This window comes from Tauraco erythrolophus, chromosome 6 (genome assembly GCF_009769465.1).
Source record: "Tauraco erythrolophus isolate bTauEry1 chromosome 6, bTauEry1.pri, whole genome shotgun sequence".
Lineage (NCBI taxonomy): Eukaryota > Metazoa > Chordata > Aves > Musophagiformes > Musophagidae > Tauraco > Tauraco erythrolophus.
Window position 1 is genome coordinate 53,626,346 of NC_141470.1, and position 19,219 is coordinate 53,645,564.

General features: G+C 36.7%; 1 protein-coding gene across 5 annotated transcripts in view; it reads left to right on the forward strand.

Annotated features, from left to right (window-relative positions):
• The window catches only part of TTC8 (tetratricopeptide repeat domain 8), a 47,228-nt gene that overhangs the window by 18,707 nt on the left and 9,302 nt on the right, over positions 1-19,219 (forward strand). For 3 of the 5 annotated variants that reach the window (XM_086613186.1, XM_086613187.1, XM_086613188.1), the window contains 7 exons: positions 22-85; positions 269-428; positions 1,104-1,193; positions 6,351-6,395; positions 12,586-12,671; positions 14,604-14,691; positions 18,491-18,601. In XM_086613186.1, the coding sequence (XP_086469312.1) occupies positions 22-85; positions 269-428; positions 1,104-1,193; positions 6,351-6,395; positions 12,586-12,671; positions 14,604-14,691; positions 18,491-18,601 (644 nt within the window). The remainder of the gene's footprint in view (positions 1-21; positions 86-268; positions 429-1,103; positions 1,194-6,350; positions 6,396-12,585; positions 12,672-14,603; positions 14,692-18,490; positions 18,602-19,219) is intronic. The other 2 variants (XM_086613189.1, XM_086613190.1) reach the window with 1 other exon arrangement.

Here is a 19,219-nt window from a genome sequence, read left to right on the forward strand (position 1 = left end):
AGAAGTGCTCTTGTTTTATAGGACCAGGAACATCTTTGAAAATCCCTGGAACTAGCCAAGGTGGAGGCCCCAGCCCAGCTGTTAGGTATGTGGTTGTTTATTTTTTAAAAATGTGACTAGCTACAAATGAGCAAATCCTAAATTTAACTTCAGATATAATTTATGATATAAATAACTTCAGATATAATTTAATGCTTCAGATATAAGTGTTTAAATTCTCTATCAATAAATACCGCTCAACATAAGGATAATTGCTTGACATCTTCAGGCCAGTGACTCAATCAGGAAGACCTATTACAGGTTTTGTGAGACCCAGCACGCAAAGTGGACGGCCAGGTACTATGGAACAGGCTATAAGAACACCTCGAACAGCTCTCACAGCTCGTCCAATTACTAGTGCTTCTGGGAGATGTGTCAGGCTAGGAACGGTAAGTTGACTCTGTTCTCAGAACAGTGGCTTTCTTGGTCATATTATCTGGTACATTTGTCATTGTAGCGGACTTAAAAACTGCATCTAAACTCAAGTTTGAAGGAGGTGAACATTTTCAAAGTAGAGTTTGAAAATGTTATTTCTTGTTAGTCTCCTAGTCTGTTTATTTTAAAAATGTACATAAATTCACAAATTCACAAAAACTCCAAATTCCCGTGTTCTATGGGACTCCTTTTTATTCACTGAAGGCCACGAAAAGATTATGACATGATTTCACCATAAGTATGTTGAAACCTTCTCCAAGTTTTTCAGTTTACTACAAAACAATTACTAATCTCTCAGTGTCTGTCACTTCAGAAGATAAGGAAAATTAACTATACTAGTTTTATCCTGTTCTATTGGCAAAATTAATAAACTGCAACTGGCACAAATACAGATTAACATCCCATTAATGGCAAAATGTGGTATCTTCTCACTATTGCAGGTGTGAACTGATCATCTGAAATCTTACTTAGAAGATTTTTTTGTTATGTATCCCAACTGCAGAGCAATGCGTCTATAAATGCTTTGTTTATTTGGGTTTGGTTTTTTCTGATATACTACTAATATTTTGAAAATTTTCAGGAAAAGCGTAGGGAATCTTCCCACTTAAAAACTTCTTTCTCCCCTTCAGGCTTCAATGCTAACAAATCCAGATGGCCCTTTCATAAATCTGTCTCGACTGAATTTAGCAAAATATGCTCAAAAACCCAAACTGGCAAAGGTATGTAACTACTTTGGTTAATGTTGTGATATCTTTTTCTTATTTTCTGGCATCATTCTAATGTACATGGGATTGAGGATACAAACAGTGATGAACTGTTTTGTAGATGTAAAGTTCAGAAAAATAATGTGTTACTTATCTTTTGACAGTGGTCACCAGACTTGAAAATGTCTGAAGAGGTTACGTTGAAAGTATAACCTAGGAAAAATATTTGTATAACATAAAATATTCTGTGTACAAATAGATGGCAATCCTGGCCAAAAAGTGTTCAAATGGTTTGGATTTTCCCTTTGATTTTGTGGTATGGGTTAACATTTTTTATGTAAAAATATTTCATCTTTTTGTTCAGAATTCTTCTTCATTTTCAGTTAAGATCTTATGATTGACAGCAATTGAAACTGATACTATCCGCCGATGGAACAGGTTTATCCAGGTTATCTGCCAAACTTACGGTTTCAGCTCTGAGTGGAAGGGACCTAAAAGTTGTGTATTGATTTATCACTCTCAGGCCTTTCAGTTGAATCTTTCCCCAACACAACCAGCTGTATAGATGAAGGTGTTTACTGTGTATGCTTTGCTCACAAAAATCAACTGCTGGGCTGAGACCAACAACTAATTTTGCACAAGATATGAAACGACTCTCAGACGCACTCTCAGGAGCTATATGTGGCTAGCAACCTAGAGCTGAAAGAACCTGTATGTATTCCATCTGTTTTGTGAAACGTAGTGGTGAACACTGCTAGAAGACTAGCGGTACATAATAGTCTGCTGGTGGAAATTAGCTCCTCCAGTCCAAAACTTTAGTTAATAATTTTTCATAAACAATTAGCAAATTCCTTTGCTTTTTAAAACTTGATCTAGACTGATGTAGGGCATTGCTTTTCAATCTGGTTTTCAAAGGAAATAAATTTTGTGTGTTTGCACTATTCTTCACCTACTCCTTACGTCTCTGTCCCTTGGTGTCTTAACCAAACTAGGCAGAAGAATAGATAACAAATATGGTAAGTTCTAGTCTGGTGAGATAGTGAAAGACTCACAAACTGTTGTCTGAGAGCAGTTACGAGCTAGTTCTTTATCAGTTCTGAAAAGAACCGCAGGCCTTTTTTCCAATTACGTCCTTGCCAGGAGTCAGGCAGCACACACATTATTCTTAATCTATCACAGCCTATAAATTGAGAGAATGTAAGAAACGTAGGAAGGATTAAGAAACACAGACACATCCATGAGAAACTAGGCTTACTTCTTCAGCTTGAAGACAACTAGCTTTTAGGTGTGTTTGGTAACTCTATACTATTTAAGTAGGTAGGTTAGCTTTCTGATGAAGTATTTATTCTCAGCAACAGCTGTAAGGAATGAGGAACGTATATATTTTTAACAATTTTGGGTTTTAATTAGCATTTTCTAGGACAGTAGGGTAGCTCTGTTTTCCTTCAATTTCATATGAAAAGAGGCTTAAGCCAAAAACGATAAAACAACAGTCATAGAAACATCCGTAGGCAGCAAGTGTACTTGTCAATATTATGAAGCTAATACATTATGACATTAACATTTCAGACGGAATGTAAGACCTAAGTTTAAATTTGGAGCTGCATGGATTTATAACTTCTTTTTTAAACAAGACACCGTTAAGGCTAAAGCCAAAGCAGGAGGTGAGACTGCAGACTGCGCTCTGTGTTAAGAATCATTGATTAAAGTTTTAAAACTCTTCGAGCTGTCACCTCTCCCAAAAAGATGGGACAAATCTTGCAAGTATTAAATCCGCATTAATTGCCTCAGTCTTCACTGGCAAGAGCTCTAGCCGCACCACCCAAGTCACAGAAGGCAAAGGCAGGGACTGGGAGAATGAAGAACCATCCACTGTAGGAGAAGATCAGGTGCAAGACCATCTTAAGAACCTGAAGGTGCACAAGTCCATGGGACCTGATGAGATGCATCCGTGGGTCCTGAGAGAACTGGCAGATGAAGTTGCTAAGCCGCTATCCATCATATTTCAGAAGTCGTGGCAATCTGGTGTAGTTCCCACTGACTGGAAAAGGGGAAACATAGCCCCAGTTTTTAAAAAGGAAAAAAAAGTAGACCCAGGGAACTACAGGCCAGTCAGTCTCACCTCTGTGCCTAGCAAGATCGTGGAGCAGATCCTCCTGGAAGCTATGCTAAGGCACATGGAAAATAGGGAGGTGATTGGTGACAGCCAACATGGCTTCACTAAGGGCAAATCCTGCCTGACTAATTTGGTGGCCTTGTACGATGGGGTTAGAGCATTGGTGGATAGGGGAAGAGCAACTGACATCATCTACCTGGACTTGCACAAAGTATTTGACACTGTATCACACAACATCCTTGTCTCTAAATTGCAGAGACATGGATTTGATGAATGAAGCACTCGGTGAATAAGGAATTGGCTGGATGGTCACACTCAAAAGAGTAGTGGTCAACGGCTCAAAATGTCCACGTGGAGGCCAGTGACGCGTGGTGTTCCTCGGGTTGATTTTTGGGACTGGTGCTGTTTAACATCTTTGTAAAGTGACATGGACAGTAGGAGTGAGTGCACCCTCAGCAAGTTTGGTGATGACACCAAGCTGTGTGCTGTGATTGACATGCTGGAGGGAAGGGATGGCATCCAGAGACCTTGGTTTTACAAGTGGGCCTATGTGAACGTAATGAAGTTCAACAAGTCCGAGTGCAAGATCCTGCACATGGATTGGGGCAATCCTGAGCACGAATGCAGGCTGGGCAGAGAACAGATTGAGAGCAGCCCTGAGGAGACGGACTTGGGAGTGTTGATTAAAGAGAAGCTCAACATGACCCCACCTGGAGTACTGTGTTCTGTTCTGGGGTCCCCAACACAAGAAGGACATGAAGCTGTTGAAGCAGGTCCAGAGGAGGGCCACGAAGATGATCCAAGGGCTGGAGCACCTCTCCTATGAAGACAGGCTGAGACAATTGGGTTTGTTCAGCCTGGAGAAGAGAAGGCTCCAGGGTGATCTTATTGCAACCTTCCCGTACTTAAAGGGGGCCTACAGGAAAGCTGGAGAGGGACTTTTTACAAGGGCGTGTAGTGATAGGACAAGGGGCAATGGATTTAAACTGAAAGAGGGCAGATTTCAATTAGATATAAGGAAGACATTTTTTACAATGAGGGTGGTGAGGCACTGGAACAGGTTGCCCAGAGAAGTTGTGGATGCCCCATCCCTGCAGGTTTTCAAGGCCAGGCTGGACGAGGCTTTGAGCAGCCTGGTGTAGTAGAGGGTGTCCCTGCCCATGGCAGGGGGGTTGGAACTAGATGTTCTTAAGAGATCCATTCCAATCCAAACCATTCTATGATTCTGTAATTAACCTGTGTATTCACGTTTGTATATACTCATTCTACGTGCTTCTTCCTTATATATTTGCAAAGTATACTCTTGCATCTTATTTTAAGTTAAATTAGCTATCTTTTCTTTGCATGACTATGTCTTCCGATATTTTGAAGTATACAGGAATGTGGCTTCTCTTTGACTAGCATCAACCATGTTAAGGACTATGGCAGGAAACCCCATAGTAGACATATTAGATATCACCTGTCACCAGACAGAGCGTCTGGTGGATCGCAGTTAGCAATTGGTTTATGGCATGAAACAGGCAGTTTTATCTTTTTTAGCTTGAGGACTTTTTATAGAGTTATTTAGATATCTTTATCCAAGTGAATGTTCAGTCATTTAAATCCTTTTGAAGGTCAGGGCCTGTAGATAACAGCAGTAAATTCCTCATGCCAGCCATGCAAGAAAACATCTTTTTTATCACTTTAGATTTACTGACTTTTACTGAATGCTTCCCTGTTAGTGAACTAGAGGAGGAAATGTTCTGCTACGTCTTTATTTTCTATTCCTTGTTATCCACCTACTCTAATCTCTCTATAAATCTGTTTTTATTTATAAATCTTTAATGTCTTCTAATCATCCATTCAGAGCCTTTTCCGACCAAAGGTAGAAGAAAAGTAGCTTGTGGTTTACTTTCCTCACCAGACATGACAGTTCATTAGTAATTCTTTAGTTTCCTTATGGTAAATCTTTTAAGAATTTTGTCTAAAAAAAGCTGGTAAAAGAGTCACGGAAGCCCTTAGAAGACTACTGTCTCGTTCTTTATTTCTTTCCTCATGGGATAATATTTTATTTTGATTCTTTATGATGAATAATAAGAATTTAGAAGAATGATCTGTTCTTTTGAAGGAGATGAGACCTGGGTTTTAGATGCAGAAAAATATCAAGGTTCAACTCGATTGAACCTTGTGTTACTGGCACCCATACTACATTTCTGAGGATAGAGGCTTCCAGTCTTCAATTAGTTATCTAGTATATTTTAACATCATTTTATTCACTTAAAATGCCACCTCATTACCTGGTATGTACTCTTCTATGTTCTAGTGCAAAACAACTACAGAGTAGTCTGACTTGCTTATTTTTATACAGGACTGACCAAAGATGCAGTTATATTGCTGTGCAATTGTTGTGGGCTTGTGAGCAGTTACCACAGCACAGCTGATGCACGTCACTTCTTTAAGCTTTGGTGTTATTATAATGGTGCGTTTGAGTTTCAGAAGCGCAATATTGTTAGCGTTTATCATTTAGAAATAAAAAAGTTTTTCCTTTACATATCCAAAATTCTAAACCCTACAGGATTTAGAATTTTTTTTCCCCAAGGCAAAATTTGCTCATCTTACATTCTTAATAAACCTATTTTAATTTAAGTAGATTTGGCGCTGCATAAGCACCCAACTATACATTGCAAAAAGTCATTGTTAGATCACTTGTTGATTTTACAGTTAAAAAGTCATGAAAATGGTATCATTTTTTCAAATCTAGATTCACTTTCAAATCATAGCTGCATTTTTTTTTAAAAGTGACTTTAAGGACCAAAGATAATAGACAATTCCACTAATCTCTTATAACAAATTAAGAATTAAAATGCTTTCCTGTAATGACAATGTAGCACATCTATAGTTTTTGTCTATTCAAGTCTTAATTAAATGTAAATGTCAGCAATTGTGGTGTGTGAATGTGATTGCTTTCACAAAGAATTGATTTCTGCCTAACATAATCAAGACTCTGTATTCCTCTAAAATAATATTATCAATTTTTATCTCAAAATATGACAATGTTTTAAATATTATTCTGACAGGCGTTGTTCGAATATATTTTTCACCATGAGAATGACGTAAAAAATGTGAGTAGTTCATATGTTCCTCTTTCAGTTTTTATTAAGTATCATTCAGTTATTTCTATCAGTATTCTGCTAAACGAAGGATGAAGGTAGTACATCACATCTGAGTACAGAAGTGAAGCATTAAAAGTTGTTTGAAAGAGAGAAATGTTTTCCTAGGTGGTTAATGATCAGGGATGGTAATTTGCAAATAACAAGATACAGATTGCTTTCTTTTTTTGAGATGCAAAACATTCTAATACTTAAAACCAGGCCTCTCATCTGTCAATATAAGATCCCTGTGCCTAATGATTTCATGTTAACAGAATTTACTGGAGCCTGAGCAGTGGCTGAAACTACAGGTCAGGTAAGCTGAGCTGCCTAGAAAGTTCAGAGTGCCTGAGGCTTGAGAGTGGGCAACAAATTGTGAAAGACTGTCTGTTAACAGAAGAAGGTGAAAATACCTGACAAAATAGTTAAGTGATTGAATCGAACATCATTTGACATTTTAACCTACTGAGATGTTTGTTTATGCATTTGGGTGAACAGAAAGGAAAAGTATTTTGTGAAACTCTGAAAAAGTAAAATATCATTAGGACTTTGAACACATTTTCTAGAAAGTTAATTCCACAGTGCTGAGGTGTTTTGTGGCCTCAAGAGAAAGATTATATTGTCCATATTATTGTCTATAACATTTATTCTCCAAAATTTTTCCTAATTATACAGTCAGTTTCCCTCTTACTCTATCCAAAATTTTTCTTCTGTGGTTCTTCATATGTTACTGCACTTGAATGGGTAAGATCAAGTTTGAGTACATACTGTTTAAACTTTCAGAAATAGATAAAGGTGGCAAAACTTTTTTGGCAGTTCACCCAGGGAAATGAATAAAGTGTCAAAATATTTCATCGTTATGTTAGATATATGCACCCAGTTGAAGTGGAATCAAAATTTCTGCTTGAAGTTTGTTTGAACGAACCATTTATGTCAATAATGCATAGCTGACTAGGCAGTTATTGAATTTTCTGCAATGCTACTAACTGGTGTGTGACTAGATCTGAAGTTAAACTCTCCAGTTAATCAATAACACACAGAAAATATTTTGTTGTTCTTGACGTAGATCAGAACCGTTTCCAGATGTACTGCTATGTGAAGCTTTTTAATCTAGTATCAAATGATTATAGTTGTACACTGTCAATTTATTGCATAGCATTCTTTTAAGAGGATTGAATTGCAATGCACTATTAATCCAAAATACGATTGAAACAGTAAGTGCAAGTGTCAGAAATGTCAGAGAGAAATAGCAATTAACATGTGCATGTTCTAATACTAAATATGAAGAAAATGTCTAGGTTTTATGCCACTAATAATTAAAATTTATGTTTGTTACTGAGAACTCAGTTCACTAAGAATAAAAGGGTCACTTGATAAGGTGCCACACGTGCCTGTGACCTACACTTTAATGACATGCAGGATTCTCTGGGCTAGACAGTTAATTTCATGAAATGCAAGGAATTTTCCAAGCACGCCAGAAAAAAATTTGTAGGCTTTTTTTATACTGTGCTGCATGTATTTTGAAATCCTTGCTGATAATCCTGAATCACTGTCTTACAGGAAAAGTTTTCCCTATGTTTTTTTTTATGCACCCTAGCCATTTGAACAAATATCTTCAAGCAAAGAAGTGTCAGCTTAGTCACTGCTGTTTATTGTGTAATGAGAGGGAGATCAACATGTTTGATTAATGATAGCATCCTGTAGGAAAAAAAAATGTGTCACACTTCACAGTACAAGGTACCTTTATAATGTAATGTGTATCTCTACAGAGATTTTTTTTAAACTGTTCAGTCTGCTTTCTTTCATTTGCTATCACTCTTTTCTTCTGCACTTTCTACACCATTTTCAATATAATTCTATAGGCCAAACTGTCCTCTCTTCCTTTTGAGCCTCATCTGCCTTAATTTTTCTTAAACAAAAGAGAAATACTTTAACTTCTGCTTTAACTTGGCTGCATCACTGTTTATTCACCTCTCCTACCAATGGCCTAACCAACTAAATTCATTTTCTTGCTTCTCCCTGAAAAAAATTTAGTTGGTTAGGATTCAACAGAGAAACAATATGTATGTTAACTGTTTAAAAGTTAATTTGGATCTTACTTGATCACCCATTAGAACATTCACTGATATCTCTTGCACCTTTGTATTACCTACTACTGCGTGATGTTGCACATTCTTAAAAAAAACACACAAAACACTTTTCTGCATGAGATGAGATGAAAGAGCTTGGAAGACTTGGAAGCTTGGAAAATTGGCTTGAGTTTGTGACTGTATAGGCTGAAAAGCCTCTAATTGTGGACTTTCTGCATAGGTATAACTGGAAGACCAGTTCCTGCAGTTTTGCAAATAAAACACAAAAGTAGTAGTGACAATATCCTTTCTTTGTCACTGTGCTGATCTGGAACACTCTGTACTGTTCTCAACTGCATTATTATTTAAGAAGCGAAGGCAGTTTTATTATTTATCTTCTGTTTAGTATTCAGCCAGTACATAGAAAAAAAATCCTCAGCAATTTCAGTTGAGAAATATCATTAATCAATGTGCATTCAACTGGACAAACAATGGTAGAAACGCAGTTCAAATTAAAAGTAAATACATCTGTAATCTATCAATTATCAGAAACATGGGGATGCAAGAAGAGAGAAGCACTGAGCTTTTTCAGCACTTGAAAATGTATTCAAAGGTCTTTGATGTTATTTAATGAAAAATTAAACACTTCTCTGAAGGAATTACTATTACCCTATCTGTTATTGTTCTTAACTCGTTTCCTTTTGAACATGTATACTTAGTAACTGGCTTTCTGTATCCCTTGGGCTATTTCTAAAAGCCATTTTATGGGCTAAATGCTGTAAGAGCAGGGCAGTTTGAGACTTACCCAGAAATAGTTCAGCGGCTACTTTTTTCAGCAGTAGACTGACATCATATTCTACCATTATCCACAGGTGGGTAATGATGACAAGACACTTCGTCCTGAGGAAGAACAATGAGTGTGCAATATATACTTGGGGCCAGAAGTCATGACCTCTGATATTTCCCTAGTTCTTCCTAATATTCTGAAGTTTAGACTCTCTGATAGAAATCTATTTCTAATGGAATTATATTAGGTTTACAAACTATAGAAATCCAGAAGACACTCATCAAAAGAAATTGTGTTAAATTGACTATGGCTAATGTCATTTACTCAGCTACCTTATAGACTATCCTGTGTTGATTTGTCTACAAGTAAGACTTTAGTCGATAACTGTTGCTGGGAGAATTCCTGCCATTCAGCAGCACGTGAAAGAAGCAACAGACATTTGCTATCTTTTCCATCTATCTAATTTCTTGGTGCATACAATGCTATGTATGAAGTTACTAAGTTTCAAACAAATGTGCATTTATCAATTTAATTTTGCAATACAACAGTAAATTACCACAACTCTACAAGCTGTTTTATACTGAGTTCCAGCTAGTTGACAATTTGGAAGTCTTAGTTATAATACAATTTAGCTAAGGAAAGTAATGGTAAAAAAATGAATCTCAGAATCATTCTAAATAAAGTTACAATTAAAGAATCAACATTCTTTTTCATTTAAAAACAGCTTTGATAACAGCTCTGATTCAGTCTTTTCCCTTCTTTTTATTAATATGACTGCACCTACATTCAGCAATGCACAGGAGAGTGCAGAAGAGGCATAACACTTGCTACTGCTATTATAGATTAGTTTTAAATTAACATGCTGTGCAGATTGAACATCGATTTGTACCTAAACCGTGCAATTAAAAAAAAAGTTTGCAGCAAACTGAAATAGAGATATGCTAGCAGTTGGTATTGACATGGCAAGGTGAAGGCTTTGACTTTTTAAAGTCTATTTTAATCAATTTACTAACATTTCAAAGGCCACATTGTCAAAAGATCTTGCTATAATACCAGCAGAAAGTCTAACTACTAGTGTGTGAAAATCTGATTCTCATATGCACAAAGCCTTTTCAGGCAAACACTTTTTAGAAATGTTGGTAACATTTATAGTATTTTTGGATTAAAAATTTTTGATCACTTGTAAAGTATCAGAAACAAGGTTTTCCTAGTCCTTTCTACTTCCTTAATAGTATACAAAGAGACCTTAATATCAGAAACTAACTTCAAAACAAAGTTGTGCTTTGTTTCTTGATGTTAGTAATGAGATCCCAATAAGAGTTCAGGATCTGCACCAACAGGTAAACTGCTGATGTGTCTACTAAGCCTGAAGCAGTCTTAGTTCCCACTTTCCAATAACAGCCAGAATTGTTAGCCTTGCATAAAATAGTTATCAGAAATAATTAGGGTACCAGAAAGAAAGCTGAATGTGTAGCTACAGAAGGGATCATTTTTTGAAATTCAATCCTTCTCCTTCAATACTTGTCATCAGAGCACTCTAAGGAAAGCTCTTTGAAGCGTACTATTTGCAGTATGATCCTTACTCATTTTAAGTGGCTGCTCATGCTGCATTAGAAGCAGGTATGGTATTTGACCAACACACACATTGTTTATACATCTATAAGTGCAACAAAAGTAACTGATATTTTAAAATCAACTGTTTCCCAAATTTTCCCAGTACTGGGACGAAACTCCTTATGTACCTTCAGGTGAAAGAAAATTATTTGTCTGGAAGGGGAACAGGTAATTTCTATCTTGAAGCAAGCTTCTTCCCCTTTATAGCTGTAGCATCCAGAGGCCCTGTTGTGCAGTTTGCAAAGCCATTAAGAAACAAAAGGTCAACCGAGGTAAGAGCTGCCAACTGGGGTCTTTGAGGATTCCACCTAACTGGAAGAAATAGTGATGTCAGAATTGTAAGCCTTCCTCAGTTTTCTCTCTCCTGTCTCAGAGGCAGCGAATGACAACTGTCCGTTTCTCTTTGAGGACAGCATCAATGCAACTCCTTAGACTGAATTGCTGCAGAAAACAAAGTATTTATCTCACAGAGCCAAAAGAGAGCAACTTGTCCAAGTTGTCAGCTCTGCTGAGTTTGCTGTGCTATGTCAAATCAACACCTGTTGATTACCTGCAGCCTTGTTTTGTTAGCAGAAAGAACAGGAATCAAACTCAGAGGTAGATGTCACTAAACTAGGCTCTGTCTAGTATTTCAAGTATTCTTTTTTTTTCCTGGAAATTATTGATTTCTCTGCTTCTGAGTGGCCAATGCACAGAACTTTTCCATATTGTTCCTAACATATATAGCTAGTTTCTGATTTCTGTGGTCTGCAAAATGTTTATAAAAACAATAAAAAAGGTCAGTTCTTTGCTACAAAAATATTGTGTTTAAAGCTTTTGGGACGAATTCTGATGATATCCCTAAAATATAAGTAACAAACTTAGCATGGCTTTGATATGTTCTGAGACAAAATGGAATTGAAAAAAGATGGAACTCCAGCATTTGCTGCTTTGGTAGGTTTTGGTACAGAACACACACCTATTTGTTTTAACAGAAATGTTGATATTATAGCTAAAACATGAAATGCCATAGATTCTGTCTGTGGTGGCTGATGGTAGCACATTGATTAGCATACCTAGCATACCTTTTCCAATATACCAGATAAAAGAGATTTTAGATCTCCACGCTCTTCAATAGCTATCTATTTCTTAGAATATTTGTCTATTTTTCCTATCAGTCATAAAATAATTACTTAAGTCATAGACTTTTTAAAGGAAGTATTACTTACTTTATATATCTGACAGTTGCCAGAAGTGGAGGTAGACTGATATTAGCAATGAGATGACAATTTCTACAGTATTTCAAATGGGCTGAACTGATTTCTTTATTTTAGTACAGTTTTACTTGTTTGTAACAACTTTTAGCGAACAAGGATTGGAAGCTTGGAAAAAGTGTTTCAGCTTACACAAATGTTCTTTAAATTCTGAAACAGCACTTCAGGAGTCCAATAAAATTAGTTTTATATTTTCTCTTTGAATTAGTAGAAGCTGTTTGGATTACATGTTCTTATAGGGACAAATTATCCTTTCAGCTACTTTATGCACTGAGCTATAAAAATAGTAAACATAAAGCAGTGCCCCACCTCATGATTACCAGAACTTTTTGTTCAAAATTTTCTCTTTACAAAAATCTTTACATTGTTCACTTCATGCTCTTTCGCTTTGTGTAAACATTGAAGGTATTAATGTTAAGATGATGGGTTTGTTTTGGAAGGCTCTAGATTTGGCAGCCCTTGCCACTGAGCACGCACAATTCAAGGACTGGTGGTGGAAAGTCCAAATCGGGAAGTGCTACTATAGGTAAGCCATTGTTCGTTTCTTCTGCGATCAGTGAGTATGAGTTCAGGGCCCGAACTGCTGGGTCTGTTGCACAATACTGGACACTGAGAAATAGTTCAGTAAGTATTTAGTTGGGGAGCGCTGTGCTTACAGTTAAATCTCCTTTAATATACAAGGAGATTATGTTCATCTGCTTGAGGTGAAGGTATCAACATTGAGTACCTTTAAGTAACTGAATTAGTTGCATCTTCACCTTTTTTAATATGTTTCAAAGTCATTGTTTGAAAAGTCAGTAAATAAGTACAAAGAACTATTGTTAAAACATGACAAAATGAATATGACAATATTAACGTGAGAAATTAACTGTCAATGAGGGCTTCAGATTGATGAGATAATAAAAAATGAAATATTCACATTAGACACTTACTGCAAGAGGTGCATTGCCCAAGGAGTACCAGTTCCAAAGATGCCAAGGCCTCAGGGCTGACATCCCGCACCCGAGCATCTGATACAAATGACTTAGGAGTACTCCAGCATTGTGCAGCAGTGTGCCTCTCTGAGGAAAGGGTGGCAGCAGCGAGGAGGAGAGCTTGTTGCAAGCAGTTTAGAGTGGTTGCTGAGGATCTAGCTATGATTGTAACAACCAGCTCTACCAAATCAGGTGAAATTCCTCCTGATACAACGCTGCTTCTTGTAATTCAAACAAACACTGAGGCAGCTCCCTCTTTCAATCTTTATAATGTGTTTGTCCCATGAATGTAAAACATACAGATACTGTATTGGTTGTTAAAAAACTGAAGCATCATCTGCAGTCTTTACAATTCTGTAAGCAATTCTTTTATGAACAGGCTGATAACACAAAGCAGTTAGCCCTTTAAAATTCCATGTTGTACCTTGGCTTGAAGCTATTGCTTCTTTTTAGATGCTCAAACTAATGAATTTCTTCACTATCCTTAACCTTTTTTTGATGTTCTTTAGAAGATAAGACTGATTTATTTTTTTTTTTAAGCTTTGAGGTCATTTATCGCTTTCAGGATTTTCATGAATAGTGTTACAGAGACTAAAGCATCCAAGCAGGCACATGTATTTCCAGGATCCAAAATTACCTTATGTCCCCATTGACTGTGTTTTTTTGTTTTGGCTGGCCTGTTCTGACTGTGTTTTGTCTTTCTTCACCAAGTGTATGTGCTCTTTGGCTGAAGGAAAGAAAAGGTAATTTGCATATGAGAAAGTGTACCTTTTTGCTGTTGTTGGAATGGTACAATTCTCTTAATTTTGTAGCTTATATAGCATTTATAGATTACTGCAACAGACTTCTGTGAGGTTCATGTGCCATATATTGCCCCCTCCCAAGTGATCTGCTTGGATGGTCCTAAGTGGTGCCATTTACAGTACAGCATGTTTTCAACACACAGTTAAATATTTACTACAGCTACAAAAGTTTCACCATTCCCTATATGAGGCTAAGAGAAAGTGTTTTATAGATGATTAAGCATTCCCTAAACTTTGCAGTGAAGAGTATCTATATGATCTCTGCCATGAGTGAGGAAATCCTGCTCCAAAACCTTATGGAGTAGAGGTTGAGGCATGACTTTTAATTGCTCATTTTCTGCTGTCCACTCTGCACAAAGAGCAGGAGGGAGTCCTGTGAAAACAAAGACATCATTATTCAATTAGCACCAGAATGCTGCATTTAAAAAAGAGGACCAAATTTCATGAATTTGCCTTTTTCATAGTTTTGAATGGTTGTCTTTGTAACCTTGATATATGTAACAGCATGGGTTTTGTTAACATGCACACAAATATAGGACCTTAAAGCATGCTTTTAGGCAGTTCATGTTTGGTTTAGTGTGCACTGCTTCATTATTTAGTAAGCTTTTTTTTTTTAAAAAAAAAAAAACCACAAAAAACACACAAACATATACTTTCTATGTCTGTCTGTTGTCCCTTTAGGTTAGGATTATATCGTGAAGCCGAAAAACAGTTTAAGTCAGCTCTCAAGCAACAGGACATGGTTGATACAATCTTGTATTTGGCAAAAGTAAGTCATAAATTTACTTGTTTATGAAAGAAGTGAAATTCCAGACTATCCCTGAGAAATCCGTAGACCAGAATAGCTGAGTACTGAGCTTGATACACCATTAAGTTTAATAGTGTGTGATCTCCATACAGACCTGAGGCAATACATGCTAACAGTTGAAATTAAAGTCTATAGTTTACAAAAAGATTGTGGAGCTTCCAGATTTCTCACACACACACACACACACACACACACACACAAATCTCCTTCATTACTATATTCTTTGCTCTGAACTCCAATGAGGATTATATAGAGGGAATTATTGAAGTTCCAGTATGAAGAACTATGTAGTTATATATGGTCTCCTAGGAAACTAGTGCAATAGTAAGTGAAGAGTGAAGCTCAAAATCCTGATTCCACACGCAAAATCAAAACAAAGTGAGCTTAAAGGAAGCAACCAGAGACCTTGAAACAGAGACTGTTCTGTCTAAATAAAGGCATTAAAATCTTTAGAAGGACAAGTGGTGCAGCTAAGCCTCAGAATTACTTATTTATGGGGGTTCACATCAGATTCTAAACATTTTCCAAGACATTCAAGAAATCGTGGCCTGTAAGAAACTAAAACTACATTTTTCTTTCTCTTGTCCTGCAAAGAGATGAAGTCAGTCACTCTTTATCACCTCCCTGTAAGCCAGCTGTCACACACCTATCCAAAAGTCATCACTACTATTGGATAATGCAGACATTCATATTGTGTTACTTGCTTTACCTTTACATTTCTTGAGCAATTTATGTTTTGTATTTAAATGATCATCATTGCTATCTGGAGACTTGCCTTCAGCAGTTTGAGTTAGTTTACTCAATTGAGCTTAGTAATTTTAGATTTCTGTCACTACCAGAAATCATTCTGCAAAACACACGAGCTATGCAGAGTGATTAAATTGGCAGAGTAATTGGATTAACAAGCAGCGATTTGTTATGGGAGATATGCATCCCCCCACATCATTACTAGCTCAAGTAGAAGCTGCATTTGAACTTCCACCTCCCACTCCATAGACCAGCTTGCTCAAGTATAAAGCATCGCACAACATGATTTAGTGACTGTGGGTGGACAGGCAATAGAGTAGGGCACTGAGATGTAGTTTAATCTGACATTACTGAAAAAATAAGACTTGAGTTAAGCAGCTGTTAAAAAAATAATAGGATTGCCTCAAGTTCTGTGCAAACAGGCCAATACTACAGTACCAATTAAGTTTCTGTTTATATTCATTATTACAATAGCTATCTGTTTTGTTTTTTTAAATATTTTCCTTGAAAGCTCACTCTCCCTTGAAATGTAATCTATGAAAAGATAAGACTGAAAGAAAACTAAAAATTAAAGAGTCTTTAAAGAAGTCAGGGCTGCCGAGAAGTTACAAAGTATATTATGACCCAGAAGAGCTGGAAATGAGATATTTTTACCAGAGATAAGAGAGATACCAAAAAGAAGATGGAGCCGTTCTGCGTTTAGCATCCAAAACTTAATGACTACAGCTGTAGTGCTCTTAAAGAGCAAGTCTCCCTAAAGCAGCTGCAAGTAGGTGGAACGTGTCCTGTCTATCTTTTGATTTCTTTTGTGACTCATCTGGACAGCAGCTCTACAGTCTGCAGAGATATTGGGCAATGTGATATGCCACTGGATATGGAAATTACATAGTAGAGTACTGTGGCTGTGTTGCCTTAGCACGCAGTATTTGCACAGTGAGTGCATCTTTGGAGCGAACCTCAAGATGAAGCAATAGAGCAGACTTGAGTCATAATGCTCAGAAAACATACTTCATAAACAAACATAAAGATAAAAATGGAACAGATCTAGTTTCCGGTCCTCCTTTTTTTATATTTTTTGCCCTAAGAATATGAAGATAACTGTGCTTCATACTTAGATCAGGTCAAAAAAAAGCCAGCAAACAAAACAAAAAACCAGCTAATTAAAATTTTCTCACAGTTCAAACAAAGAAAATATGAATTTATTTGCAGATATGAGAATATGAATTGGTTTACTACACACATTTAGGATAAATTGTAGAAGTCACTCACATAGGTGATGCTTAGGAGTAGAACAAACAGCCAAGTTGGTTGTTCTTAATTAAGAAGTCAAACCCAGCTATTATGTATTCTCTTTCATGTGTGTACTTTCCACTGAAACTTTTCACAAAGTAATTTGGTTGTAGAAGACTGCCGCTGGAAGAAAATGAGGAGCATGACAGTCACAATGGAGACAATTATTTAAAGTTTAATATGTAATGCAGACATAAGGTTCATCAGAAATTACTGCATGGTTTATAAATGAAAAACTACAGCAAATGTCTTGAAGTCTGTTTTAGATACAGCAACATGCCCAGGTAGAGTGCATTAGGAATAAATTATTGATTTAAAGCAATCAATTTAAAGCAAGCAATGAGGTGAATTGATGGCCTCATTAGTGCAGTCCTAGTGTATGAAGTACCATGCCCCCCAAAAAACCCAAGCCCCTCGCTCTTTCATTGGTTTTCACAAGAAGGAATTAGTTTTCTAGCTTAATACAGGAAGTGCAAGTGACATTAGCAAAGCGACTGGAAAACATTGCCTTTATTTTTTTACTTTTTGCCGGTCATCAACCTGAAATGGCAGTCCCTTTACTAGGAAGGCACTCTCAGTTGACAGCTCTTTGACAATTGGGAATGTCGCTTCAGGCATTGTGAGAAAGAATTCTTTGCAAATGTTTACAGCAGTATATGTCTATCGGGATGCAGCTGCAAATAAAGAACGTATGACTTTAACTAGTATTTTGATTGTTGACACTCTAAAGTCCATGAAGCACAAGGGCAGAGGCAGAAAATGGGTTTGGAGGTTTCTCAGGTGTTCAGTTAACGTTGATATTTTTCTTACATTGCATCACAAAATGTTTGTATCGGATACCAGTCACAGATTCTTTTACTTTTTTAGTCATATCAAGTATTAACACTATTTAATGTAATATTTCTCCAACAGGAGCGCTTAAAACACTTTTCCACTCAGTGGGAGACAGATTAATCACTCTAGCCATCTAGTTTCCCAAAGTAGATGTGCGGGGTTTTTCCTTTGCTGTGGCTATATTTACTGTACCCACAACAGGAGGGCTTTACAGTTGTACTCTGAGACAGCTGCAGAGGTGGTCTCTATCAACGCATTGATGTCTTCTATCCAATTCTCACACAACATTACCCGCATCACACGTGGTCGTAATCAACACAGAAGCTAAAATTACGGAGGCCAAACTGCCCTCTTTCTGTTACGGGATTTTATTGTTTGTGACAGGGAAGGTTCGCAGAGCAGTAAGGAGATTTGAGTGTGTCAGTGCTCTGTGCAGTGCAGTCTTACTTGACTAAGTGAAATATTTTGGTATTCCAGCACTATCAACCTGAAGATTCAGTTCTTTCAAGCCTAAACATAAGTTTTTAAAAATATATTAAACAGGAAAATATTCAAGGTGATGCTTTCATCTAAGTGTCAAAGTGTATTGTTTTACTATTATAAAAAATAACGAGATACTCTTTTGGTTTATTAGTAATGTCCAGATGAATTAATAATGTCTAGATGATATGCATGCAAATTTAGTTATCTTAATTAGCCTATTTTATCTTCATTACAGATATTTATTCAGCATTCACTCCAATATTTTCCCAGTATTATTTACCATCTCAGCTAATCGTTTACTGCATAAAGGAAGGTGTAATTGCTTTTATTTATCTCCCTTGTTAAACAGCAGTACAAGTATAAAAGTCAGACATTTGACATTTATATACACTTTTTATTTGCTTAGGTGTATTTGCGCTTGGATCAGCCTGTAACAGCTTTGAACCTTTTCAAGCAAGGGTTAGATCGATTTCCTGGAGAAGTGACTCTTATTTGTGGAATTGCCAGAATCTACGAGGTATGCACCTACTATGCAGTCCTTATTGTGGCCAAGGTTTGCCTCAGCAAGAAAAAAGTGCCAATAGTTGACTATAACTATAAGGTCATCAAAAATTAACTACATTGATTTTCAGTATCACTAATGCAAAACAGGTAACTTTGCACAAATATACCAAAGTAATGTCAGGGGAGCCTTGCAAGCTTATTTGTTTAAATGGTTAATCACACTAGTGAGATCCTGCTTGCTTTTGACACTCAGAAGCAAGTCCACTTTAAGTCAAGTGATCCGAATGTTGTCCATGTAGCTAGGTCTAGTTTGTATACCTTTCATCATACTAATACTGCTCAAGTCATGAACAGCCTGCTAGCAGGATTAAACAGCAAAATAGTCTACTTGTCGATGTTGTCTTTATTAGCACTACATGTTGTTACTAGTTTCTTAAACTAGTGAGAACAGTTGGAATGTGGATGTTTCTTAGATTAGGAGGTGGATGTTACTTTCAGTAGGATTACTTTTAAAGTAGTTTCATTTTAGCTTGGTAACCATGCATTTTGTATTTTAAAAGTGTGTATTTTCGTGTCAAACAGTGGACTTAATGTTGTTTTTCAGTCAAGGCTGGTAATGATGCTATTCCAG